General features: G+C 38.3%; 1 protein-coding gene across 2 annotated transcripts in view; it reads left to right on the forward strand.

Annotated features, from left to right (window-relative positions):
• The window catches only part of LOC120535484 (chromodomain Y-like protein 2), a 349666-nt gene that overhangs the window by 250428 nt on the left and 72129 nt on the right, over positions 1 to 27109 (forward strand). For both annotated transcript variants that reach the window (XM_039763370.1, XM_039763369.1), the window contains exon 3: positions 11331 to 11548. In XM_039763370.1, the coding sequence (XP_039619304.1) occupies positions 11331 to 11548 (218 nt within the window). The remainder of the gene's footprint in view (positions 1 to 11330; positions 11549 to 27109) is intronic.

Here is a 27109-nt window from a genome sequence, read left to right on the forward strand (position 1 = left end):
CAATGGTAGACTTCTTAGGTGTAAAACCAGACTGCTGCGGTCGCTGTTAGGTGAGCAAGTGATCACAGATCCTATTGAGGACAACCCTAGCAAGGACCTTGCCTGGCACCAAAAGCAGTGTTACCTCCCTGTAGCTGGCACAATCAAGGCAATCTCCCTTCCCTTTCCAGATAGGGATGACAAGTCCCATTTTCCAGTCAGTTGGGATGATGCCAGTCTCCCAAATGGAAGCAAAGATTGCTTGCAATGCAAGGAGGACAGCCTTACCACCAGCCTGGAGAAATTCACCCCAGATGCCACAGGTCCCTGCAGCCCTCCCTGCTCTCAGCTGGTTCACCACATGTGCAATCTCAGTGAGATTGAGTGGTTCACATCTAATTGGAGGATGAGCCTCAAGAATTGTGGACCCAGGGATATCCAATGTCCTAGCCGAAGGATCAGCTTTAAACAACTGCTCAAAGTAGCCAGCCCAGCAGGTCACAACTGCAGTGTCATCCGTAAGGACTGTTCCATCAGCTGCCGTGACTGTGACTGTCCAAGGAATAGATTGATTCATCCATAAGCAGGATGTGGGTCACTTAACCATAGAGTGTGTGTCAATTGCTCATACTTTTCTGTAACAAACATCTCCTTATTTGCCCTCAGAGCCCTCGCAGCCATCCTTCTCAGTTCCTGGTACAGACCAGAATTACCATCAAGCTGTGCTCTGCAACTCCTCTCAATGATATTCAGAGTGCCCTGCGAGATAAAATAAATCCTACTGGTAACACTAACCACAACCCTTAGCAACCTTCAGGGTCTTGTTACGGAAGGTCTCCCACATCACTTTAGGATTGGCAGTCGCACCCAAATCCGTAAGTTCCTCACACAAACTGTGTGCTAACTCATCAGAAACAAGCCTGATCTTGGAATCTGGCAAGGTCCAGCCTCATTTTCCTAGTAGGTGGTAACCGACTGGACCTACTATAGGCTGGATCTTCAAAGTAGCAACAACAAGTCTGTGGTCAAAGTTCACAAACTGGGCACTTCTGTAGACCCTGCAGTTTTGCAAGAGCCTCCAGTGTCTGCCCACAAGGTTGTGATCAGTCTCCTTCACCACACCACCAGTATTGGAGTACCAAGTCCAATGATGCGGCTCATGGCACTGTAACCAGGATTCAGTGATTCACAGCCCCCGACTTTTTGCATAGTCAAGGAACATGGATCCACATTCACCACAGTCACCAGACCCATGGGGACCAAGACAATCCTCATAGCCAGCCCTGTCAGTGCCAGTGGTTGCTTTGAAGTCACCCATACCCAGAGACGTGTCACCTCATGGGCACCCATCAACCACAGAGTGAGGTTGCAAATAAAATGTCTTCCTCTCCAAGACATCACTCACCACAATCGGAGCATACACTGAGACAACAGACAGAGAGTGCCGTAATCCAAGTCCCATAATACGCTCGTTGAAAGGAGTGACATCCGACACCATCAGAAGGAGCCGATCTGCTACAGCAACAGCTACTCCTTGAGTATGACAGCCATCAGAGTGACCAGACCAATAAAAGGTGTACTGACCTACAGAGATCTTGCCAGTCCCGGGTCTGCGTACCTCAGAGATTGCCACCACTGAAATGTGGAGTTTACGAAGCCCCTCTGACAGGAAGTTGATTATCATGCCGGAGAGACAAGATGTTCCATCAGGCTGGAGAGATGAGATGTTCCATGCGCCTACCCGGATGGGCTGCCTCAAATTGGGAACCGAGTGCTGCCATGCAGCGGGTGACACTTAAGCACCACACCAGTTCTAATCCCCAACAGGCCTGACCCCCTTGGCTCTCAAACGGTTTTGACTCTTTCAGGGATTGGGTACCCAAGGGCTTTCCCCCATCCCCTTCGTAGTGCAAGCAGTCTCAGAGCTGCATTTTTTAACAGTGGCTGGAGTGCAAATCCTGCCACCAACCCCCATGATTTTCCCTGCAAGTTGGACGACTGCTTGCAGGGCTGGATGCAGTTTAATATCATACACAAGACCTGCAATTAAGCATACACCATAATTATTAAAATATTGTTTACTATTGGGGTAAGAGGAAAGAATTAAACTGGCCTTGTGATTTGATGTGTAATGACTTACCCATTCCTCCACACTGCCTCATTTAGTACTCGTACTCATTTTAGTAAGCAGTACTTGCTGCTGTGCCATGTATATCATTTTTGTTTAGGACTTTACTAGTTATGAAAACTGACCTTCACTGGTTTGAAGGAAGCTTTCAACTCCTTAGATGTTCACCTACAGTTCTTTGTCACTTTTTGATACATATCCACTTTTGAAGAGGTCAACAGTCTTAAAAATGTTTAGTAATTATTTTGAGGGCAATTGACATTTAACAGCTATTTATTGGGGATTTCCGGGACTTGTTCTTTTTTATGACATTTTGTACTTCTAGAAGCTGTGTGCTGACAACTATATGCTGAAGATAATGGACTCCTTTAGTCGCATTTATATTTAGCTAGGCTGTCCAAAATCAAATAGGGTTGTTAACCAAAGAATTTAAAGGGCTGACACTAATTATCTCTTTGCTTAAATTAAGCTCATTAGAAGGGTAACATTTTTTTACTAAACTTAAGTGTGATTTTCTTTTCTATATAATCATACAAGCCATTAAAAATGTGCAAAATGTAATCTGAACAATAAACAAAAGGGCAGAAAATCAGGTAATGGTAAGTAATTTTACATGGCACTTTATTTTCATGATTGAGTGCTGCTAATTAACAAATAAACTGTGATACCATTACTGTTATGATACTGGGTTTTTATACACTGAAGAATCTATTTCTGCAAATATTTCACATTTTTATCTCCATGTTGACCCTGTCATAATTTTTTAACATTATTTCAGTGACATTACCCCACTACTATTTTGTGTTTTGATTTTTATTGTTCAAGTAAGTTATTTTTTAATTTTTTTTTTTAAGAAGGTGGAGGCCATATTTTTGTAAGCAATAGCATGCTGTTGTCATCATGTGATCACTAAGTACTTGACACATGACAACACTGTGGTGTGGTGACACTGTACAAGATGCAGCTTATACATAAGATGGACCTGTAGTCCAATTTTCTAGACTCAGAAACAAAAAAGGCATCTGTTTAACACTAGAATTACCAGAGCCTACGAAAAAACTCGTAATTCCGTCCCACCTTAAACTGCTTCTTAAATCCCTTCACACCTCTCCGCCAGCGCCCTTTGTTTTCTAAATGTGCTGATAAAGAGAAGCTAGGAGCAGCTGGCTATTCCATCCCCCAACCAATTTAGAACGTGCACGAACTTCTCTCAGCTCATGCCTTGATTGAGTATCTGGGAGTGAAGTGGAGTTTTAGAGTGGAAATAATAGATCGTTGTTTGGAACACACGCATTTCATGTCTGTTCCGTTTCTACAGTAATCTGTGTCAACACAACATTGTTAAAACAGAAACGTTTTTTATATTCTAGTAGTAGATGACAAAATGTAGGCATAAACTATATAATGTATGAAGCCTGAAGTCCAAATAGCAAAGAAACATTTTCACAAGAATAACACAATTGCACTTTTATTCAAACATATAACTGCAGAAACAAAAAGCCGCCTTAACATGCGACATTGACACCAGTTTACTGTAACTGACCCCGTGGTTCAATAGACTCAGGCCCCGCTTGGGAATCAAGGGGTCACAGGTTCGATCCTGCGCCCTTCCGTTTTGAGAAGTAAACTGCTCTTATTCTTACTGTTTTAGAATAAAAGCATACATTTGATTTCAGTCTGTAACAGCCGGTGCAATTTATGATCCTTGTAAAGGTTAGCTTTTTTTTTTATTCACTTTTCATTCTCTCAGTCGCGTTCAGAATCAATCCATACAACCCCATCTGACACGGCTGTTTTCACTAAAGACGCGCTATAGCTCTGCAGTGTACCACAATGCATACTACTAACAGGTGTGTAATAGAAACCACAGCATAGAGAGAAGTGTGTACACTGCTTCTTACAGGAAAAGGCGATGGAAAAAGTGCACTTGAATAAAAGTGCACTTTTGTTATACTACACCAATATATGTTCCTGTGTTTGAGCGACACGGGCAGATGGGGAGTGTCTGATGATTGCATATAGCGCGAAGTTACTGGTCTTTACCATTCTTTCCTCTGCATGTCCTGGAGTACAAAGAAAAAGCATACAGCAACATGCGGGACTGGCAGGAACACTCAATAAAACTGAATAAAAAGAAAAGCAAGTGACGGTGAGATACGAAGAAGGCAGATTCGCCAGCGTTTGTGTGTCAGAACCGGGTGTGGGGCGTTAGTATGCATCGTGGTACACTGCAGAGCTATAGCGCGTCTTTAGTGAAAACAGCCGTGTCAGATGGGGTTGTATGGATTGATTCTGAACGCGACTGAGAGAATGAAAAGTGAATTAAAAAAAAGCTAACCTTTACAAGGATCATAAATTGCACGGCTGTTACAGACTGAAATCAAATGTATGCTTTTATTCTAAAACAGTAAGAATAAGAGCAGTTTACTTCTCAAAACGGAGGGGCGCAGGATCGAACCCGTGACCCCTTGATTCCTAAGCGGGGCCTGAGTCTATTGAACCACAGAGTCAGTTACAGTAAACTGGTGTTAATGTCGCATGTTAAGGCGGCTTTTTGTTTCTGCAGTTATATGTTTGAATAAAAGTGCAATTGTGTTATTCTTGTGAAAATGTTTCTTTGCTATTTGGACTTCAGGCTTCATACATTATATAGTTTATGCCTACATTTTGTCATCTACTACTAGAATATAAAAAAGTTTCTGTTTTAACAATGTGTTGACACAGATTACTGTAGAAACGGAACAGACATGAAATGCGTGTGTTCCAAACAACGATCTATTATTTCCACTCTAAAACTCCACTTCACTCCCAGATACTCAATCAAGGCATGAGCTGGGAGAAGTTCGTGCACGTTCTAAATTGGTGGGGGGATGGAATAGCAAGCTGCTCCTAGCTTCTCTTTATCAGCACATTCAGAGAACAAAGGACGCTGGCGGAGAGGTGTGAAGGGATTTAAGAAGCAGTTTAAGGTGGGACGGAATTACGAGTTTTTTCGTAGGCTCTGGTAATTCTAGTGTTAAAGAGAGTTAAAACATTTTTTTAGAAAGCTAAATTCTTTTGGGTGTGACACTGATTCTGATTTTTCAGTTGATGTTTTAGGCTTTGGCATGAGACTTAGCCTCCTTCCTTATCGCCCTTTCTTGAATTGGGGAGCAGGTATATGTTTACTATGAAAGCTTACTGTACATATTCAACCTTTTGTAACCCCTTTAGCATTTTTTCAGCAAGCAAGTTGAGTTGGTACTTAGTTATAATCTCTGATACTTTGAGGAAAAGCAGCAACTGATTGATGAAAAAAATGAACACTTGCATTCTCATTTCTTATTCATAAGACAACAAACAAGCACAATTTTTCATCCATCTTTCTAACTTACTTAATCCAACTAAACTAGCACAGTGCCACATATAACTTAAAAAGATGAATGATGAATAATGTATGCAATACAGGCATAACCCAAAATACAAACAACCACTTTACAAAAATTTGCTAACACTGCATAATCTTCAATCATTCCGAGTATACCACACTGCAGCACTGGGGATGGATGTTTTGTGCACCACTGGATGTTTCTGATGCCGAATTACAGTCTCCATCATTCTCACAGCTGAAGCTGTGAAACTTGTCACATGTATTGCCCAGGTGTCTTTTCACATTAAAAGGCAAAAAATATCAAAAAGCCAATCTTTTGGAACTAAAGGCCCTTGCCTCTCACATATTTCCTTCTGAATCCTAATCAGCCCATTGGTTCTTGGGAGGTCCTGAGTCTGTTGTTTTTTCTTAAGTGTTTTTCAAGTTATAAAGTACAATTCAGTTCTTACTTGCTTGTCCCCTGCTGATTAGTGAGAATAATATAATGTCAACAACATACTGTTAAGATTTTATTTTATATATTTTTGGAGCTGTTTGGGTTGTAGTTATTGTAGTTATTTACACAGTGGGTAACCTAAGCATATCAGTGTTTGTTATCAAGCTGTGTGAAAATATTATGAAGTGCAAGTGTCAAAGTCTAATTGACAGACTTTCAGGATGGGAAAAATACCTTTAGTGACACACACACATGTAGTCACTGTAGTGCCATTAAGGAGACTAGTGAATTACAGCTATGGATTACACTTTTCAAATAAATACACAGTTAATTACAGTGATATGCGATTAGTGAGCATTTCTCGTGTCCTTGCAAGTTACTCATAAACAGCCCCTTGGAGTCGGAATGTTTGTTACTCTTGCTTACACTGTTTTTTTTTTTTAATCAGTACCCTTGCACATGGAGTAGCAGCATAGCACAGCTTGACTGTGTGGCAGATCAAAAGGTTTTAATTAAAATGCTTTCCAAGAGTGGTAATGGCAAAAGCTAATAGTAAAAAGGCTATATTAATCAGTATAATAGTCAGTTAGTGAAAAATATGTAACAGTAAAAATCAGCTCTGACAAAATTAATATAGTTTCCTATGTGGATAGTGTGTGACAATACATTAACTGGGCATCCAAACTGTCTGGAATATTCCATTTAATATATTCCAGCACCAGATTTTGAAAGCATTTCATTACAATGGCAGTGAATAGCATTAGTCAGAAGTCATTGAGACAGCTGTAAAATATAGCAGAAAACAACATTCAAGGGGGCACTGTAAACCTATTACATTGCATTTTGATTGGAAACAACTTTAACATTCACAATTTAAAGATCTTGCCTACAGTATTTTATTTTTTAACTTCACATCCTGCTGATTTTAAAGGTTATTTTTAATGCTTGACTCTTTACTCGTGATGCCCTGTGGTCTCTTTTTGTTTAAGTAGGAAACCACAGGAAGATAAAATAGTTGTTACTTTTACTACTTCTCTCTTCTCTACTTTATCATCTTTGATACAATATATCTAAAAAAAACCCGTAAGCTTGGTGGTATAATATAAATAACAATAAAATTAAGTATTTAATACATTTGTTTAGAAAAATATTCTAAACCATATTAAGACCATTTTTCTTCTACAGATGAATGGATTTTGACATGATGCCAACTTAAATTATAAACTCTTTTCCTTACACATTGCATATATTGTTTGTCTAGTGACAGTTTATTGTTAAACTTGAATAATTAAGCTATTAGCAGTGTGCATATAACACACACACGTATATATATATATATATATATATATATATATATATATATATATATATATATATATATATATATATATATATATATATTTAGCAGCATGGTGGCGTAGTGGTATTGCTGCTGCCTCGCAGTTAGGAGACCCAGGTTCGCTTCCTGGGTCCTCCCTGCGTGGAGTTTGCATGTTCTCCCTGTGTCTGCATGGGTTTCCTCCCACAGTCCAAAGACATGAAGGTTAGGTGCATTGGCGATTCTGAATTGTCCCTAGTGTGTGCTTGGGGGGGTGTATGTGTGTGTGATGGCACCCTGCCCGTGGGTTTGTTTCCAGCCTTGCGCCCTGTGTTGGCTGGGATTGGCTCAAGCAGACCCCTGTTACCCTGTAGTTAGGATATAGCAGGATGGATGGATATATATATATATATAAATGTTTGTGTGTGTGTGTGTCTATATATATCTCTCTATTATAAAAAAAAATCCTGGTAAAGAAAGACTGGAGACAAGACGTGATATTCTCGTTAAGATCACGGAAGACACTTAAAAGACCCGCAAGATGAAAGAGAATGGCCACAGTGCATCTCGCAGGGACCTTAAACATGAGACTTTGTGCCATGAGATTGACCCAGGGCCGTCTCGCGATGACGTAGAACATGAGATTCTTGCAAGACACTCCCTACTTACAACCAATATCAAATAAGACCATGGGCAGCAAAACACTCATCGTGTAAAGGCTGCACACACAGATCCAGGGCTCTCAGCGCATATAAAGCATATAAGGACAATACGTTATATATATGAAACGTCGACAACTAATCGAAAAAGAAAGCAGCGTGGAGAAAAGAGACTCAAAAGCTTTGGAGAAAAAAAAGAGCAAAAAAGAAATACTGTACAATAATCTAGGTGCAAATTCAGAAAACAAGGAAAGTTAATTATCAGCCTGGAACAAGTGGAATTGAAAAAAGCATGTCCAATCGGGCTAGAATTAAAAGACAGAGTAAAAGACAAAGCGCTATACACATGCAGAGCAGGTTAGAGATTATGAAAGCAGTGGAATTCAAAAGGCTCAAAAAAAAAAAAAACACCTTGGGGCGATTACAAATACAGAGAAAGTTAAAGAATATGTAAGTAGGAAAATTATAAAGTAAAGATTGCAGTAGCTCAAACAAATGGAAATTATTACTCAAAAAAGGGAAAATAATCACCACAGACCAGGTGTAATTGAAATAAAAGCAAGACAAAGTGAGGTCAGAAATAAAAGACAGAGTAGAAAACAAAGTAAAACATCATAAAGAGGTTAAAAAACAAGAGACCAAACACATGCAGAGCAGGTTAGAGATAATGAAAACTGGAATTCAAAAGACTAAAAAAAAACATGGGCATGAAACACATGCAGAGCAAACTACAGAATATGAAAGCAGAAAAAAACGACAGTGTCAAAACAAAGAAAGTAAACATTGCATTAGCGCAAAAAAATAAATTATTACTCGGAGAAATAACGAAAAGAATAGAGATCGAATATATGGACATAGGTGATATGTCAGAAGTATGCAAATATTGTAATACTGTGTTGTAACTTTTAAATTTAAGTCAGAGAATTTCAAAACTGTGGTTTACCTCACATGCATTTATTGGTTACTTTACAAAAAAATGATTAACTGCTGATGATGTACATCGTTTTGTCTGTGCTGAAATTCCAAACAGAGAAACCTATCCTGAATTATGGTACAATGTCATTAAACACATGTCTCACTGACCTCATTTAAAAGATTAAGCATATTGGGACTTGAAAGATTTCAAATACTGTTTTTACAGAAGTTTTGAAATAAAATTGAAACTAATGAAATAGCAACAATTCAAAGAAAAAAAAATCTTAAAAGTGTGTATCCGGAAAACCAAACACAGGGGTTGTGTTTAGATATATATACACTATTGGTCAAAAGTTTTAGAAAACCTCAGTTTATGGTTTTTATTGAAATGCACACAGTTTAATGTGTTAATATTTTATGAAATCAAGGTATAGAACAAATAAACGAGAATGAGTAAAAAAATAAGTCAAGGAATCATTATTTCAATTTTAGATTCATCTAAGTAGCCACCTTTTGCTGATATGACAGCCAAACTGTACTAACTCTTTTGATTCAGAGTGCCAGCCACTCTGTGCAAGTCACCAACCATGCCTCCAGCAAAGGAACTCCAGACCATCGGACTTCCTCCTCCATGTTTGACAGTTGGTGTCACACACAGAGGAGCCTTCCTTTCACCACCTCGATGGTGTAGAAACATCCCTTATGACGATCTAAAGATTTGAAATTTTGATATCATCAGTCAGTAAGACTTTTTTAAAGTTTGCAGTAGTCCACAGCCGGTATTCAAGGCTTTATTTTATCATTTAAGGAATGGTTTTCTTACTGCTACTCACCTATCAAACCTGCAGCACAAAATCTCCTCTTTACAGCAGAAACCAAGACTTTCGTTTTTTGACCAACACTTAAGATGAGCTTGAAGCTGTTGTTCTGTGAAGTTCCCATCATGCAAGCTAGTGACCATCAGAAACTTGTCTTCTGACTGGGTTGTGACTTTGGGTCTGCCAGATCTCTTCCTATCAGAGTTTCTCCCAGTTTCCAGTTGACTTTGGATGGTGTAGAACACTGTATTATTTTTTTTTTTGGTCAATTTCTCTAAATGAAAGGCCTGCATTTCTCAGGGTAATAATGCGCTGTCTCATTTCAATTGTTATTAACTTTTTTTCTTGCCATTATCATTGGAATTTACAACTTTCTACAGTGTAATATTGTACAAGTAGTAATTCAGAGGGTGTAGTAACACAGTCTGTTGCAAATTTGCTTTAAGACTGGCAGAGGGTTTTAAGCAATCAACAGCGGTTGGGACACCTGTACAAATTGTTTTCTTCAGGCTTAATTTATTTTATTTTTACTTGCTTACCTTTTCACAATTTTAGGTCATTCATTTCATTTCAACTGATTTAAATTGGAAGAAAAACTGGAAAATTTAGAGCTGTTGTAAAAATGTTTTAGTGTTTGTGTGTGTATATATGTTGTAACAGAAAGACACTATATGAATGCCTGACCCGACACAAACACACATGAAAGGCACACTTATAAAACAAACAAAATGTTTTATTTTTCTTTGCTAGTGGGCAACACCTTCCCCATTCCCACAGGCACAACACAGTCCCAATAAGCACCACCAAACCAATACTTCTTCTTCTCTCTTTCTTTCTCCTCTACTCCTCTCTGTCAAGCCTTTTTCTCCCTCCTCCCGACTCTGGCCCGAGGAGTGGTGTCTGCTGGTCCCTTATATATATATATATATATATATATATATATATACCCAGAAGTGCTCCAGGTGTTTAATTATGCATTTCCAGCAGCAATTCCGGGTGTGGCAGAAGAACTGCCCAGAAAGGCTCAACAATTCTTATTGCAGCACCCCCTGATGGAGCCTGTGGAGCTCAACAGGGCTGTATCGAACTCCAAATTCCATGAAGCCCTGCGGGATTCTGAGGCACTGCTACAGCCCAGGGGGGTTGCCATCTAGCATCCCAAGGGAGATAATGCTCCGTCCACGCTTGCTTCCCCAGTCCTCCCAGTGTGGAGGCACCCCGGCTGAGCAAGAGCCCTGTCCACAGGCTACGATATGTATGTATGTATGTATGTATATATACTGTAAGTTTGTATACAGTATGTGTATGTATACATATATATGTTGTGGATGACAGAGGGCACTTTTGCTCCTGAAACCCAACACAACCCAACAGACATAGGGCACCCATGATGGACTGTGGGAATCTGTAGGCATTGCTGCAATCCAAGGAATATCTGTTGTTTTGGGGGAGGCAGTGCCCTAAAGAAGCTGCCATCCCTCATCCTTCCATTTCTTGGGTATCCTGGCTAGGTTGGTCTGCTTGACATCTCTTCTCAATGTATATATGTGTATAAATGTATATGTGTGTGCGTGTGTATTTCATTACTAGTTAAGATAAATATTGTTTTAAAAAAATTCAAATGCAGTGTTGCAAAATAAAGAGAGAGTATCTTTTCAGAGGCATGAATTCAAGAATTTAATGTTGTTTTTCTTTCTTTTTATATAGGGCCTGCTCTGTCAAATGGTGGAATTAATTTGCACAGTTCAGTAAAAAGAAAACTAGTGGAAGATAAAGACTATGTGTTTGACAAAAGGCTAAGATACAATGTTCGACAAAATGAAGGCAACTGTCGATTCAGGGACATTGTGGTTAGGAAAGAAGACGGTTTCACACATATATTGCTATCAAGCCAAACATCTGACAACAATGCATTGACTCCAGAGGTAAGAATGCCTTGTTGTGGGTTTTAAACCGTTACTTGTGTGACTACTTCTAATTCATTATATATATATATATATATATATATATATATATATATATATATATATATAATGAATTGTATAGTTATATACATATATATATATAATATATATTTTATATATATTTATTATATAATATATATAAATTACATATTTATTATATAATATATATATTATATATATGTATATAATATAATGAGAGAGAAAGGGAGAGGGCAAATGTTTTATAAATTTGCATGGCTATATGCATTTTCTTCTGGGTTGTATGTCTGTGTGGTTTCCAAATTTCGTTTGCTAAGAAAAACAGCTCTGAAGAACAGTGTAACAGGAAATACAGAGAGATGTGCCAGGGTGCTAATCATCTCTATTGATGCATGGTTAACTACATTTGCATTAGCTAGTTTCTACTGCAGTTTGCAAATATGGTCTTTTTGAAGCTTGAAAATTTGAATCTTGCTACTTTACATTTGATTAAGTTATATCCTTTAGCTAAGAGCGCATTTAACCATTCATCCATTTTCTAACCAGGTGGGAAAAATTTTTGATTTCTTGCATTTTTTGTGTTCCTTTATTTCCGTTATGTAAGGGTTTGCTGTTATTACAAGATTTTACTACAATGGCAAGGGCTTTCCAAAGGCAACACATGCATAAAGATGTAAAGGAACAGAAAAGATCAGAGACATTTACCATAACAACTGGAAATTCTTCTCCTGTTGCTGCTTCTGTTATACCCTGTCCTTTCCAGCAACCAGTCTACAGGGAAAGAGAATGAAATTATCATTTATGTCACCAGATTCCATCTGTTCAATGAGACGGCGGATCCCCTGCCTTTTCAACTCATTTTTAATGTTTGATGATCACACTCAGGATTGGAACACCTCTTACCCCAAGTATTGATGCCTCTTGCATAACCTTTTGAAACTGATGAATTATTTGATTACATTCAGTGTTGGATCCATTAATGTGTAGTTTTTAAATCAAAATCCAATACACTGGAGCAGCCACTAAGCAAAATGCAATGTGTTTGCTTTGCTTTTAGTTATGACACATGATCTACAGACATGAAATAAAATGCAGAATGATGTTGTATTACATTTTAAGCTGACATGAAAAGTTTGTGGTATAAAGTTAAATGCACCACATGCATGTACATTACATTGCAATTAAACTGGATTTTGTTTCACTTGCAACAAATAATCTTCCATATTTTCACACATTGATTTTTTTCCTAGAATGTTGCTATTTTGTCTTTTCACTAATGAATCCTGAATTAAATTATGCTCTAAATAAATACCAAAGTAATAACAGAGGTAGCAGCATATGTACTTTTGCCATTAGCAAGTGTTTCTTTTATTTATGTTTAAGGCCTGCACAAGGTTTCTTTCCTAAACTTGACACCATTATTAACAGAGTATGAACATTCTCACACATTTTTTTTTATTTGACTTAGACTCCAAAGATTATTTAGTATTAATTTTCTGTCCTTTTTGTTTTATTTAAAATACGTTGGACTACTTGGTGTCTACCAAGTTCAAACATAAAACATCAGCCTGTTAGTTTCAAAATATATGTTTAGAATTCTTTTAATTTTGATCTATGATGATAACATAACATTATCTAATGTAACAATGACTGACAAAAGTGGAAAATGTTCAGACTCTATAGAATATCCTGGATGAACTTCAAGCATGTGCACACTTTTCAATCAGATTACAGAGATGTATGTACAGAAATGTCATTTACAGAAATTTGGTTGACTAAAAATGAGTTTGATGATAACATTATAATTTAATGGATTTGGTGAATATGTATGGATAGAAGTTCTGCTATCATCATTAAGGCACACATTGGGGGTGTCTGCTTTTTTATTAATACTAAATTTTGTAAATTGATGAGAAAATGATTACTGTGTGCAATTTATTTGGAGAGCTTCTACAAATCATTATTACAATTGTATGTATTCAACCAATGGCTGAGGCTAGCTAGTGAAGCACCTGATACCATCTCCAGTGTGACACAGAAAATATCTCCTCACTCCTCAAGTTTTATTTTGGTTGATTTCAGCCAGTGTTAACTGAATAAAACATGGCATCATTTTTATCAGTATTTAACTTGACCAAATCATCTCAACAGAATTTTGTTATGGCAGCATTAAGGGCATTTATAAGTTTAAAGTCAAACTCTAATTAGGGTTATATCAAAACTGTGTCCACCTCCTTCCCACATATAAAGCAGTCTTAAAAAGAGAAGAGCAGTTAATTAAGTATATTAAAGTCTGAGATGAGGAGTCTGTTGAATGCCTGTGTAGCTGCTTTGAATGTACTGAGTGACAGTGTTTAAATAAGCCTGTACTGATATTGACAATCTTACTGACATCATAAGCAGTTTTATATTATTTATGTGCAATACCATAATTCTGGTTATGTACTGTACTGTACATTTAACAATATCCCAAGTGTGGCCTACCAGATAATTAAAAAAAATTGTTTAACAAGAAAGAAAATGCCATTTCAACATGAAACTATAACTAATGTGAAATCAAGCAAGTAAATCTGAAGTACAACAACAGGATTGGGGAGGAACTACAAACTGACAACTTGGGTTAATTGTGGAATAGTATTGTTGTGGTGAAAAATTGTCATCAGAAGGCTTTTTACCTGAAAATGAAGGCTATTAGGACTCGGGATACGCAAACAGAGTTTTAAAGATTTATTGCAATGAAACAACACAAATAACAACACGGACTCAACCCAGTACGGCCAAATTGAGCTGAGCCCGGAACAGTTCAAAACCCAAAACTTATATATAATTTTTTATCACTTTGACCTCGTTCAATTAGCTCATTCTGCACCTGTTCTTACTGTCCATTGTTCATCTCTAGTTTCTGTTTTGCTTATTTCTGATTGTTTTTTGGCCGGGCAAATGTTTTCTTTTTTCCATATTTGGGCTTTTATGGTGTAATTTCTTTTTCTAAGCCTTTCAAACTATGTTATAATGGTGGCCTGAAGCTAAGCTAAATATGGTATATGCTTTTATTTAATCACTTGTTTGGCATGCTTGATTTGTCTTAATTTCTATGCTAAAGTTAATTTGTAATATATTCTTCTATATTTATTTGCTAGTGCCTGAATACAGTATACTCATTTTTCTTTCATGGATTACATCATTGTGACCTTGCTTATAGCAAAAGCTTTTTGCTGATTCACCAATCCAGCGTTCCTCAGCTTCCCAGCCTTGACCACAGGTGTTCTCATTCCTCCTTATTCAGGTCCTCGAGTAGTTTCTGTGTGTCATTCTTGTCTTATTCTATCCTTACTAGTAATCTTCCTTTTTTACTAGAAAATGGAATATGCCTGATTTTTTATTTAACTAGTTGCTTGACCTATCTTATTTGATTATCATTCTAATTCATGCTTAATGTAATGTTTTTGAAGCTTCTGATTACTTTTTATGGCTATTTATGTTAATATGCTATTTATGCTAATATAGAAATTTTTCTCTTCTTTAGTATCAAAATCATGGCTGGCATTTCTGGTAAAATCAGTGACTGATTATCCACTAGCTCAGATATTCAGTGGATTTTGATAAGGCTTGAGACACAGGATTTTGCTTCATAAATGATCCAGTTAGGTTTTAGCCATTCTGTGACTGAAATGAAGCCATTAAGGTCCTCCAACAAGCTAAAATCAGAAAAAGCTCTGGGCCAGGCAGAATTAGTGGTCATCTACTTCAGGTCCACTTATAACAGCTCTGCCTAGTATTTCTTTACATATTTCAGATGTCTCTGAATTTACAACAGGTGCCAAAACTCTGGAAAAAATCTAATAGCCAAAACATCTAATACAAAAGCCTTGAATGACTTTAGACCAGTGGTTCTAACTTCTTATGTCATGAAATCTTTTGAAAAGATGATTATAAGAGAGCTGGGAAACAGAACTCGGGTCTATCAGTAATGTTACAAATTTACATACAGAAGAAAGAGTACAGCGGAGGACGCCACCACTTCTCTTCTGCCTCTGCTGTACGAGTGCATTGAAAGATAAAAAACACAAGAGATTGCTGTTTATTGACTTCTCATCTGTTTTTAATAAACTCCACCCTCTTGTTTATGTTGAGAGTTTCTGGTTGGATGGTAACTTGGATATCTGGGTTATGAACATTTAACAAATTGAACACAAAGAATAAGTGTTGATGGCTGCTTTTCAAGAAGTTCCCTTCATCCACTGGATCACCTCAATATTGCTACCTGTCTCCACCTCCATTTACTCTCCATACAAATGACTACAGCTTTTTCTTTAGCACACACTGTATGTCCTTCAGAGCCTCTTTATCACGGGATTTGAAAAGTTTATTTTTCTCATTCAGGAGACCTTTTAGTTCTTAAGTAATTCATGGCTTGTTGTTCAAAAAGCAATACAGTAATCCCTCGCTATATTGCGCTTCGACTTTCGCGGCTTCACTCTATCGAGGATTTTAAATGTAAGCATATCTAAATATATATCACAGATTTTTCGCTGGTTCGCCGCTTTCTGCGGACAGTGGGTCTTTTAATTTATGCTACACGCTTCCTCAGTTTGATTGCCCAGTTGATTTCATACAAGGGATGCTGTTGGCGGTTGGCTTAGAAGCTACCCAATCAGAGCATGTATTACATATTAACTAAAACTCCTCAATGATATAAGATATGCTTCCCGCGTGGTGCTTGTTTGCTTCTCTCTATCTTTCTCACTCTCTCTGCCTGACGGAGGGGGTGTGAGCAGAGGGGCTGTTTGCACAGAGGACACGGACGCTCCTCTACAAAATGCCGCTTTATCGCGGTGCTTCTGTATACTTAAAAGCACGTATTGATTTTTTGATTGTTTGCTTTTCTTTGTGTGCGCTCTCACTGACAATCTCTGCTCCTGACGGCGCTCCTTTATGACGGCGCTCCTTTGAAGATGATATGTTTGCTTTCTTTTAATTGTGAGAAAGAACTGTCATCTCTGTCTTGTAATGGAGCACAGTTTAAACGTTTGACTAAAGGGTATTATTTCATGTCTAGAGGGCTCTAATAATGTTAACAGGGTGGGAGAGTTTATAAGGGCTTAAAATATATAAAAATAACCATACAAACATATGGTTTCTACTTCGCGGATTTTCACCTATCGCGGGGGGGGGGTCTGGAACGCAGAGGGATTACTGTACACTTTCTTTGTGGGTATCACAGTGTCAACACAGAAGTTAACATAGTCTGTGATGCAATGACAGAGCCTCTCAATATTGACCTCATTTGACTTATATATCATTTTCCAGTCTGTCATAGAGGCTTGTAGCTAGAAATAAGAACCTAAAGGAGCCAGTCGATTACATCTAAAGACATTTTTGACATTTGAATACAGTAGGTCCAGCTTGTTATTTCCTCAAATGGAGCCGGTCACAAACTGATAGAAATTTGTCCTTGTTCCTTCCACAGTCATAGTTGAATACAACACATATTATAAGTTCAGAGGCTGAGTGAATCATCATTCAAGTATTTGTGACAGAATGAATAGTTTACATTGTTAGGTCCCCATTTGGAGGAGAATATAAACATTAACAAGGATGATGTAATTTATCTCCCTGGGCAAATAATGTGGACAAATTCCGACAGCCAGAATTTCATTATCTGAATTACTAACTGTAATTTTAACTGTAAATATGTTCCCTTTTATGCCATTCCTTATTCATGTAGATGACCAGTCCTTCATGTAGATGTCCAGTCCGCATCCTGTCTTTTTTCCACACCACACTGCGTCTTTGTTTGCTTGAATAAAATGAAATCCATCCAGCATTAAAACCTGACTTGAGGTATGTCAGATTTAAGCCAGCTCTCCTTTAAGCACAAAATGCCAACTGTACTTGTGTGCTCCATGACCCACCATAAGTGCAGACAGTTCATCCATCTTATTTGACAGCGATCAAACATTTCCCATTACAATAGATGGTAGACTCTCTTAGTGTACTGCTTACAGAGTGAATATGCTGGGGATGTTTGGCCTGTACAAGCTGTTTGAAATCTTCTCTGCTTGTAGATGATCTTCTGTACATCTGGCACACCTGATTCTAATTAGGGAATTTGAGGTAATGACAAATGCAAGGTTGTACTTGTGAAATTTTTTTCTTTAATTACAACAAGTAAGGCTAAACCAAATTAGATTGCAAAATGTAAACAAGTAAATAAAAGATAAAACAAAAAAACTCCACCCCTCAGCATCAGAAAAGTACTCATTCTCCCTATAATTGCCAGAGACTTTAATTGTGTTTTAAATCCAGACCTGGATAGGTCTCCTGCTACAGGAATGACAACATCTAACACTGCATAAACAATTGCAGTTTGTAATTGATCACAACTTACCAGATCCTTGGAGAAATCTAAATCCAAACTCAAAAGCATATTCCTTCTTTTCATCAGTACATTACTGTTAATCAAGAATTGATTATTTATTTACAGGTACTATTTTTGGCCCACGATTAAATCTTGCAAGTACAACACTGTTGTTCTCTCCAACCATGTCCCTTTGATCATGGAGCTCAAATCATTATGCCCCACATACTCATCTCGCAGCTTGTGTCTTAACCCATTGTTGTTAGCTGATGAGAATTGTACAGAGTTTACATCCAGGTAAACTGATTGTTTTAGAGACAAATACATCCTTAGAGGTCTCTGCAGGAATACTCTGGGAAACTCTGAAGGCATTTTTAAGAGGACAGATTATTTCATATCTCTCCCATAAAAATTAATCAGAAACCAAGAAGGCATGAGAGTTGGTTAGTGAAATTACCAGGATAGATCAAGAATATGCCAGGTTTCCAAATGGGGCACTTTATAGGAAAAGACAGGCTTTACATTCAGAACTCAACCGCTTGACAACAAAAGAAATGGAACAACTCATTTTTAAATTGCTACATGAACATACAGTAGAAAGAAGACTAATAAGATCTTACCTCAGTAAATCTGCAAGCAGGAATTTCGCAATGCAATACCAGAAATTACCAACACAAATGGAGACAATTTCATTGACCATAAAAATGTAATATTTTTGTTCTGTTCTTCACTTTTGACTTTGCATTGGACTTTGTAAATATTTTTTGCAAGACATTTGTTTGTAACATAGCTTGGACATTGCTGGAATAAAACAAAATCCTGTTTTTGAAGTCTTTCAGTTGGAAACTTTCTTGCTCCTTGCCACCTAGATGCATAGTCTCATACAATTCCCGTCTTGGGGTGTCATTAGACAACAGTATACTTGGCCAGGGTGTCATAGGCTCCACCAAACTTTCAGTTTTATTACTGGGCAGCAAATATACAAGCTATAAAAAAACTGGACATTGACACAAATAGATAAATGCACACTGGCTTGATCCGCAATAGAACTAAAATCCTGCAGTACCTCTTTATACTCCTTGCTTTGTGCTCCAATAAATGCAAGTTATTGTCAATATGCTAATAACCCAATTTTGCTTCATTCACTCAGTATATGCATCCAATGTAAGAAGTACTTCAAGACAGAGAAACTTTTATCTCTGGCACCTCTGCATGATAACCACTTTTTTCCACCATCTCAAACTTACACAATTTTTATTGTTTAGAAAACATATGAGATTAAATCACTTACAGATTTGTACATAGATAACATCTTTGTATGCTACGAACAATTACACTTCAAATGTAACTTCCCACCAACACAATTTTTCTGCTATTTCCAAATTAGAAACTTTGCTAAACAAAATCTGCTCAATTTTCCCCAACTCCCACCTACTTTTATTCTGAAAGAAATACTGATCAGTCTTGAGGACAGCCTTTGTACAATATATAAAACCGTTTTAAAGTCCCTTCCTTTTATAGATCCTAGAGTATAGTGGGAAAAGGATCTCTTACTCAACATTTCGGAAAAGGAGTAGAAGGCAGCCATGCACAGATTTCACTCCAACTCCATATGCGCAAAGCATACAGTTATTCAATTTAAAATCTTTTATCAAGCTCATCTGTCATAATTTGGCAAGATCCAACCTGCGAACGTTGCAATCGAGCTCAATCCTCATTGGGCTACGTTTTGTGTGTGCACCAAACATCATTTGGACCAAAATCTTTAAATGCCTTTCAGACGGCCTTGGTGTCACAGTCACTCCTAATTCATTACCAGCTGTGTTTGGTGTACTCCCAGATGGCCTGAAAGTGGAGAAGGACAAACAAACTATAATTGCCTTTAATTCACTATTAGCATATGATTATCTTGCTCAACTGGAAGAATTCTAGTCCACCTCTTTTAAGTCAGTGGGTAAATGATGTTATATACTGTTTGAAATGGGGGAAAAAATCTAATTCTTTCTTAGAGGATCTTTTTAAAACCTGGCAGGATCCAATTAATTACTGTAAGAAGATGCTATATAGTGCCTGACCTGACCCAGATTGGACACGGGAGGCACGTGTAAAATAAAAAGACTTTTATTTATCTTCAGCTGGAGGGCACATCTTCCCCGTAATCCCCCCAGCCACAACACAGTCCCAAGCACTAGTAACCACAAGTATTTTCTCCTCCTTGGCACCACCACTCCTCCACCCGACTCTGGCCGATGAGTGGTGGTCACTGGCTCCTTTTATAGGTCACCTGGAAGTGCTCCAGGTGTTTGATCATCGAGTTCCGGCGGCACTTCCAGATGTGATGAATCTGTTGCCCACATGGGCTCTGGAGTCCCAAACACAACACCCCCTGCCGGTGCCTGCGGGACCCAACAGGGCTGCCCCCAACTTCAATTTCCAGGGAGCCCTGTGGGAAACCGAGGCACTACTCCAGCCCAGGAGGGCGGCCATCTAGCGTCCAGAGGGAGGTATTGCACTGTCCAGGGCTGCTCCTCCTGAATATAGTGTGCAGGGGCATCTCGGCTGGGCATAGATGCCAGCCGCCTGCCACATTACATTTTAGAATAAGAATTTAAATTGAGGAAAAAGGATTCTTTCCCTTTTTTTCTACTGTTAAACTTTTATTCTGGCTGTTAGCTTTCTTCTGTTTCTCATGGGTGGGGCTGGAATTGAATTTAGTTTTGTCAAATTTCACTTGCTTTTAATAAATTGAATAAAACAGGAAAAAAGTACTGTCCCTTTTCACCTCCTGTCTGTTTCTCTCTCTCTCATTCCTGGTATTTTCATCTCTCCAGTGAGCCTTCCATTCAAACTGATTTATACTTGATCCAGACCCAAGTATATTTTTGACAGGGGGACATTTTAACCCCTCTTTAAGGGTCACTTGCAAGACAGATTCTCTTCTTTGGCTACAGGTACACCAAGCTAGTACATCTACTGGCATTTTTGTGACCCTAAATAGCTAATTGCATCAATAGTTTTTAAAGAGCTAGGTGTCTTAAGCAGCTTCAGCATATTCTCCCTTACACTAAGGGTATTTAAAATCACTGACTGACTCATTCACTCACTCACTCACTCACTGACTTATTACTAATTCTCCAACTTCCCATGTAGGTAGAAGGCAGGCTCATTCCTTACAGCTTACTTACAAAAGTTAGGCAGGTTTCATTTCGAAATTCTATGCGTAACGGTCATAACTGGAACCTACTTATGTACATATATACCGGCCATAGCCGGCAGCTCGGTCGCCATGTGAGGCGGAGTTGCTTCCCTCATCGTCACGCCTCCCACGTAATTGAGTGCCTGCCCATATAAGGCCGTCTGTCAGCAGCAATCCAATAGAAACACTCTGCCGCTAAATATTCGCGGGTGAAGGACTGTGCTTATGCAAACTCAGTGAAACTGCGAGAGAAACTTTTAAGTGCCGGGTCTTAGCTAACATTAAATAAAGCCGTGGACATCGCACGAGATAGTACAAGCACAGCTGAGAACCTTCGATGCATGTACTCCGAGTGGCTCACGTGAACTGACTGTGAACGCAGTATGCAGACAAAAAGCAACAGCTCCAAAGAGCGCTAAACAAAAAATGCATTACACAATTGAGAAGGCAGCAAAAGAATATGAAGCGAGTGACGCATACAAGCATATTCATAAGTGTAGGTACTGTGGAAACAAAACACATGGTGGAAAAAGTCAATGTCCAGCTAAAGGAAGACAGTGTAAAAAAAAAAACAGTGCATGCAGTGTGTGATATCTCAAATAAAGAGGAAGATGAGCTGTTTATTGATGCAGTAAGAAAGGAATCGATGAATGAAACCTGTTATCTTTACAACGGTTGACAAACACGGAATGTAACTTGAACACAACACATCCTCCAGATATGAACCTAATTGAAAGAAATAATGATAATCAAATCCTTGATGACAGCATAACAATCACAAAACAATTACATTGACAATCATCCATCCATCCATTTTCCAACCCGCTGAATCCGAACACAGGGTCACGGGGGTCTGCTGGAGCCAATCCCAGCCAACACAGGGCACAAGGCAGGAACAAATCCTGGGCAGGGTGCCAACCCACCGCATGACACACACAAACACACCCACACACCAAGCACACACTAGGGCCAATTTAGAATCGCCAATCCACCTAACCTGCATGTCTTTGGGAGGAAACCAAAGCGCCCGGAGGAAACCCATGCAGACACGGAGAGAACATGCAAACTCCACGCAGGGAGGACCCGGGTCTCCTAACTGCGAGGCAGCAGGGCTACCCACTTGACAATCATGTTACGTTATTTTTAAAATGTTCCCTTTTCTTTTTCATAACTTCTTTAACACGCTACTTTTCCACTGCGAAGCGCAGGTATTTTGATGTGTGTGTGTGTGTGTGTGTATATATATATATATATATATATATATATATATATATATATATATATATATATATATATATATATATATATATATATATGTGTATATATATATATATATATATATATATATATATGTATATAATATATATACTGTATATATACTCCGATCTACATTCTGTCAAATAAACGAACCACACGCAGTAAGTGTGTATGCCTGATGAGCCCAGAATTAGGGCGAAACATGTGTCGCGTACTGTTTGCATTATTTGACAGTAAAACTATTTCAAAATATATATACATACACGCACACACATACATATACTGTACTGTATATGTATGTGTGTATATATATTCAGCAAAAAAAGAAACGTCCCTTTTTCAGGACTGTGTATTTCAACAATAATGTTTTAAAAATCCAAATAACTTTACAGATCTTCATTGTAAAGGGTTTAAACAATGTTTTCCATGCATGTTCAATTAACCATAATCAATTAATTAACATGCACCTGTAGAATGGTCGTTAAGACCTTAATAGCTTACAGAAAATAGGCATTTAAGGTCACAGTTCTAAAAACGCAGGACACTAAAGAGACTTGTCTACCGACTGTGAAAAACACCCAAAGAAAGATGCCCAAGGTCCCTGCTCATCTGCGTGAACGTGCATTAGGCATGCTGCAGGGAGACATGAGGACTGCTGATGTGGCTAGGGCAATAAATTGCCATGTCCGCACTGTAAGACGCCTAAGACAGCGCTACAGAGAGACAGGAAGGACAGCTGATCATCCTTGCAGTGGAAGACCACTTGTAACAACACCTGCACAGGATCGGTACATCCGAATATCACACCTGCGTGACAGGTACAGGATGGCCACAACAGCTGCCCGAGTCACACCAGGAACACACAATCCCTCCATCAGTGCTCAGACTGTCCGCAATAGGCTGAGAGAGGCTGGACTGAGGGCTTGTAGGCCTGTTGTTAGGCAGGTCCTTACCAGACATCACCAGCAACAACGCCGCCTATGGGCACAAACCCACCTTCGCTGGACCAGACAGAAGTGGCAAAAAGTGCTCTTCACTGATGAGTCACGGTTTTGTCTCACCAGGGGTGATGGACGGATTCGTGTTTATCGTCAAAGGAATGAGCGTTACACCGAGGCCTGTACCCTGGAGCGGGATCGATTTGGATTGATGGCTAGGGCCATTCCCCCCAGAAATGTCCAGAAACTTGCAGGTGCCTTGGTGGAAGAGTGGGGTAACATCTCACAGCAAGAACTGACAAATCTGGTCCAGTCCATGAGGAGGAGATGCACTGCAGTACTTCAAGCAGCTGGTGGCCACACCAGATACTGACTGGTACTTTTGATTTTGAGCCTCCCTTCATTCAGGGACACATTGTGAAACATTTTTAGTTTATGTCTTATGGTGTTGACTCTTTTAGTGTTCATACAAATATTTACACATTAGGTTTACTGAAAGTAAAAACAGTTGAAACGTTTCTTTTTTTGCTGAGTATATGTGTATATATGTATATATATGTGGATGTGTGTATATATATGTATGTTTATATATATATATATGTAGAAAGAAGTGTATATGTATGTATATGTGTATATGTATATATATGTTTGTGTGTGTGTGTGTGTGTGTGTGTGTGTATATACTGTGTGTATATATATATATATATATATATATATATATATATATATATATATATATACTAATAAAAGGCAAAGCCCTCACTCACTCACTCACTCATCACTAATTCTCCAACTTCCCGTGTGGGTGGAAGGCTGAAATTTGGCAGGTTCATTCCTTACAGCTTCCTTACAAAAGTTGGGCAGGTTTTATATCGAAATTCTACGCGTAATGGTCATAACTGGAAGCAGTTTTCTCCATTTACTGTAATGGAGATGAGCTTCAACGCCGTGGGGGAGTTTCGTGTGACATCATCACGCCTCCCACGTAATCACGCAGTACATAGAAAACCAGGAAGACCTCAAAAGCGCTGAAGAAAACATGCATTATATAATTGAGAAGGCAGCGAAACAATAAGAAGCGGCGAGTGACATATACAACCATATTCATGAGTTCTGCTACTTCGGAAACAAAGCACGATGTAAACCTACACTTTAAATTAAGTTCATAGACAGGCTGCCGCTGGCGTTTGTAATTTAGTGCCTGCCCATATAAGGCCGTCCGTCAGCGGCAATCCAATAGCAAACTGCCACGGGTAAATATTCACGGGTGAAGGACTGTGCTTATGGAGAGGAAGATGAGATGGTCAGGGTGGTGTTTGACACAAACTCAGCGAAACTGCGAGAGAAAGTTTTAAGTGCCAGGACTAAGGTAACATTAAATACAGCCATGGACATAGCACGAGATGGCACCAGCACAGCTGGGAACCTTCGATGCATGTACACCGAGTGGCTCACGTGAACTGACGCAGTGCACAGATAAAAGGCAACAGTTCCAAAGAGCTGAACAAAACCGAATTACACAATTGAAAAGGCAGCAAAAAATATGAAGTGTCTCATACATACAAGCATATTCATAAATCCAACTACTGCGGAAACAAAGCACACGTTGGAAAAAGTCAATGTCCGCTAAAGGAAGACAGTGTAAAAAACCCGTGCATGCAGTGTGTCAGGTCTCAGATAAAGAAGAAGACGAGCTGTTTATTGATGCAGTAAGAAACGAATCGATGAATGAAACCTGTCATCTTTACAGCGATTGACAAACACGGAATGTAACTTGAACACAACACATCCTACAAATGAACCTGATTGAAAGAAATAATGATAATCAAATCCTTGATGACAGCAACACTCAGTAACACTCACAAAACAAATACTGTATATTGACAGTCATGTTACGTTATTTTTAAAATGTTCCCTTTTCTTTTTCTAGCTTTTTTAACACACTACTTCTCCGCTGCGATATGCGGGTATATATATATATGTATATATATATAACCCGATCTACATACTCGAATAATGGATACTTTATTCGCCATCAGTGATTGTTTTGGTAAAGCCATACTCAGTGTATTCATTAGATGAGCGGTAAAAAGTAAGGGCAAGGGAGGATGACTTATTGAGGCATGCAGGCTGTAGTCTTGCGTCAACTCTATCTGAATTGCGATCACATTTGAAAAAATATATCTTTTCAAGTTCTATTTAGTCCATATGTGTCAAACTCAAGGGCAGGGCCACATCCGCCCGGCGTGTAATTATATCCGCCCGAGATCATTTTATATACTGTATTATTGTTATTAAAGCCGGGTATATGAAGCGCTGGTAACACAATAAACTACAGATCCCATAATGCAGCGCTTCAGCTGCCTTGCCGAACACTTACCGCGTTAATCAAGTCTAGCTTATGATGCTGCAAGTTATTGCGAAGCTAGCTCACACGATGCTGAAGAGAAAAGTTGATTCTGAAAATAGAGCCTTTAAAAACCGATGGGAGGCTGAGTATATGTTTACTGAACCCGTGTGTCTCATTTGTGGAGCTAATGTGGCTGTAATTACAGAATTTAATCTAAGGCGGCACTATAAAACAAAACATCAGGGTAACCTGAAAGACCTGAATGCAATGCAGAAGATACAGAAAGCAGAAGAATTAAATAAGAATCTGACACTTCAGCGGACGTTTTACCCGTGCACAATCACAAAGTGATTTCAATTGAGCTGCTTTTATGGGAGACACAACCACTTGCCCCACTTTCCCTATTACCAAGTAATGTTAAACCAAGTCGTCACTACGGTGTTCCCAAATCGCACTTTGCTGATAAACTGAGCGCACTGAGTTTGCACGGCGCTTTGGTGACTTTGAAGAACAAAAAAAGTCCGTCTACATGCGGCTCGAACCTTGTGCATGTTTGGTAGCACATATCTGTGTGAGAAGCTCTTCTCAGTGATAAAGACTAACAAAACAGCACACAGGAGTCGCCTCACTGATGAGCACCTGCAATCCATCCTGAGAATCTCCACAACACAGAACCTCACACCAAACAGAAACGAACCTGTGGCCAAAAAAAGATGCCAGGCGTCCAGCTCTAAAATGACATATGAGCAAAGACAACTGAATGATTTGATTTGTTATTGCTGAAAGGAACACATTTTATTTATATTTCCAGGTTTTGTTATGCAGCATGTTCATATTTGAATTTGTATAATTTTGACAGGATATATTTTTATGGAGAGCAAAATCTTTTGGGATATTTAAAATCTAAGTTTATTTTTTATAAAATTACATAAGAGTAAAGAAATTTGAATGTTTGTTCTTTTAATGTTTACTTTATTTCTAACTTGTATAATTTAGACAGGATATATTTTTATGGAGAGCAAAATATTATAAGTTGTTTAAGGTTTGAGTTGATTTATTCAGGAATAATATTCCTGTCTGTTTTACCATTCCTACCAAAGATATTTCTGTCGACTAAATAAAAATTCCTTCTATTTAAAATTTAAATAGAACTTGAACAAATCTGATAGTTCATAATATCCACGCAGACTTGCACGTAAGAGCGGGTGTCATCCGTTTTAACAAACAGCGTATTGCACTGATATGAAATAGCTGTGTGTGTATATATGTAGATATGTATGTATATGTATATATATGTTTATATATGTGTGTGTGTATGTATATATATATATATATATGTATTTGTGTGTATATATGTGTGTGTATATATATATATATATATATATATATATATATATATAATGACAACAACACTCATCACTCACAACAGTGACAGAACAAT

The sequence above is a fragment of the Polypterus senegalus genome, chromosome 9 (genome assembly GCF_016835505.1).
Source record: "Polypterus senegalus isolate Bchr_013 chromosome 9, ASM1683550v1, whole genome shotgun sequence".
Lineage (NCBI taxonomy): Eukaryota > Metazoa > Chordata > Cladistia > Polypteriformes > Polypteridae > Polypterus > Polypterus senegalus.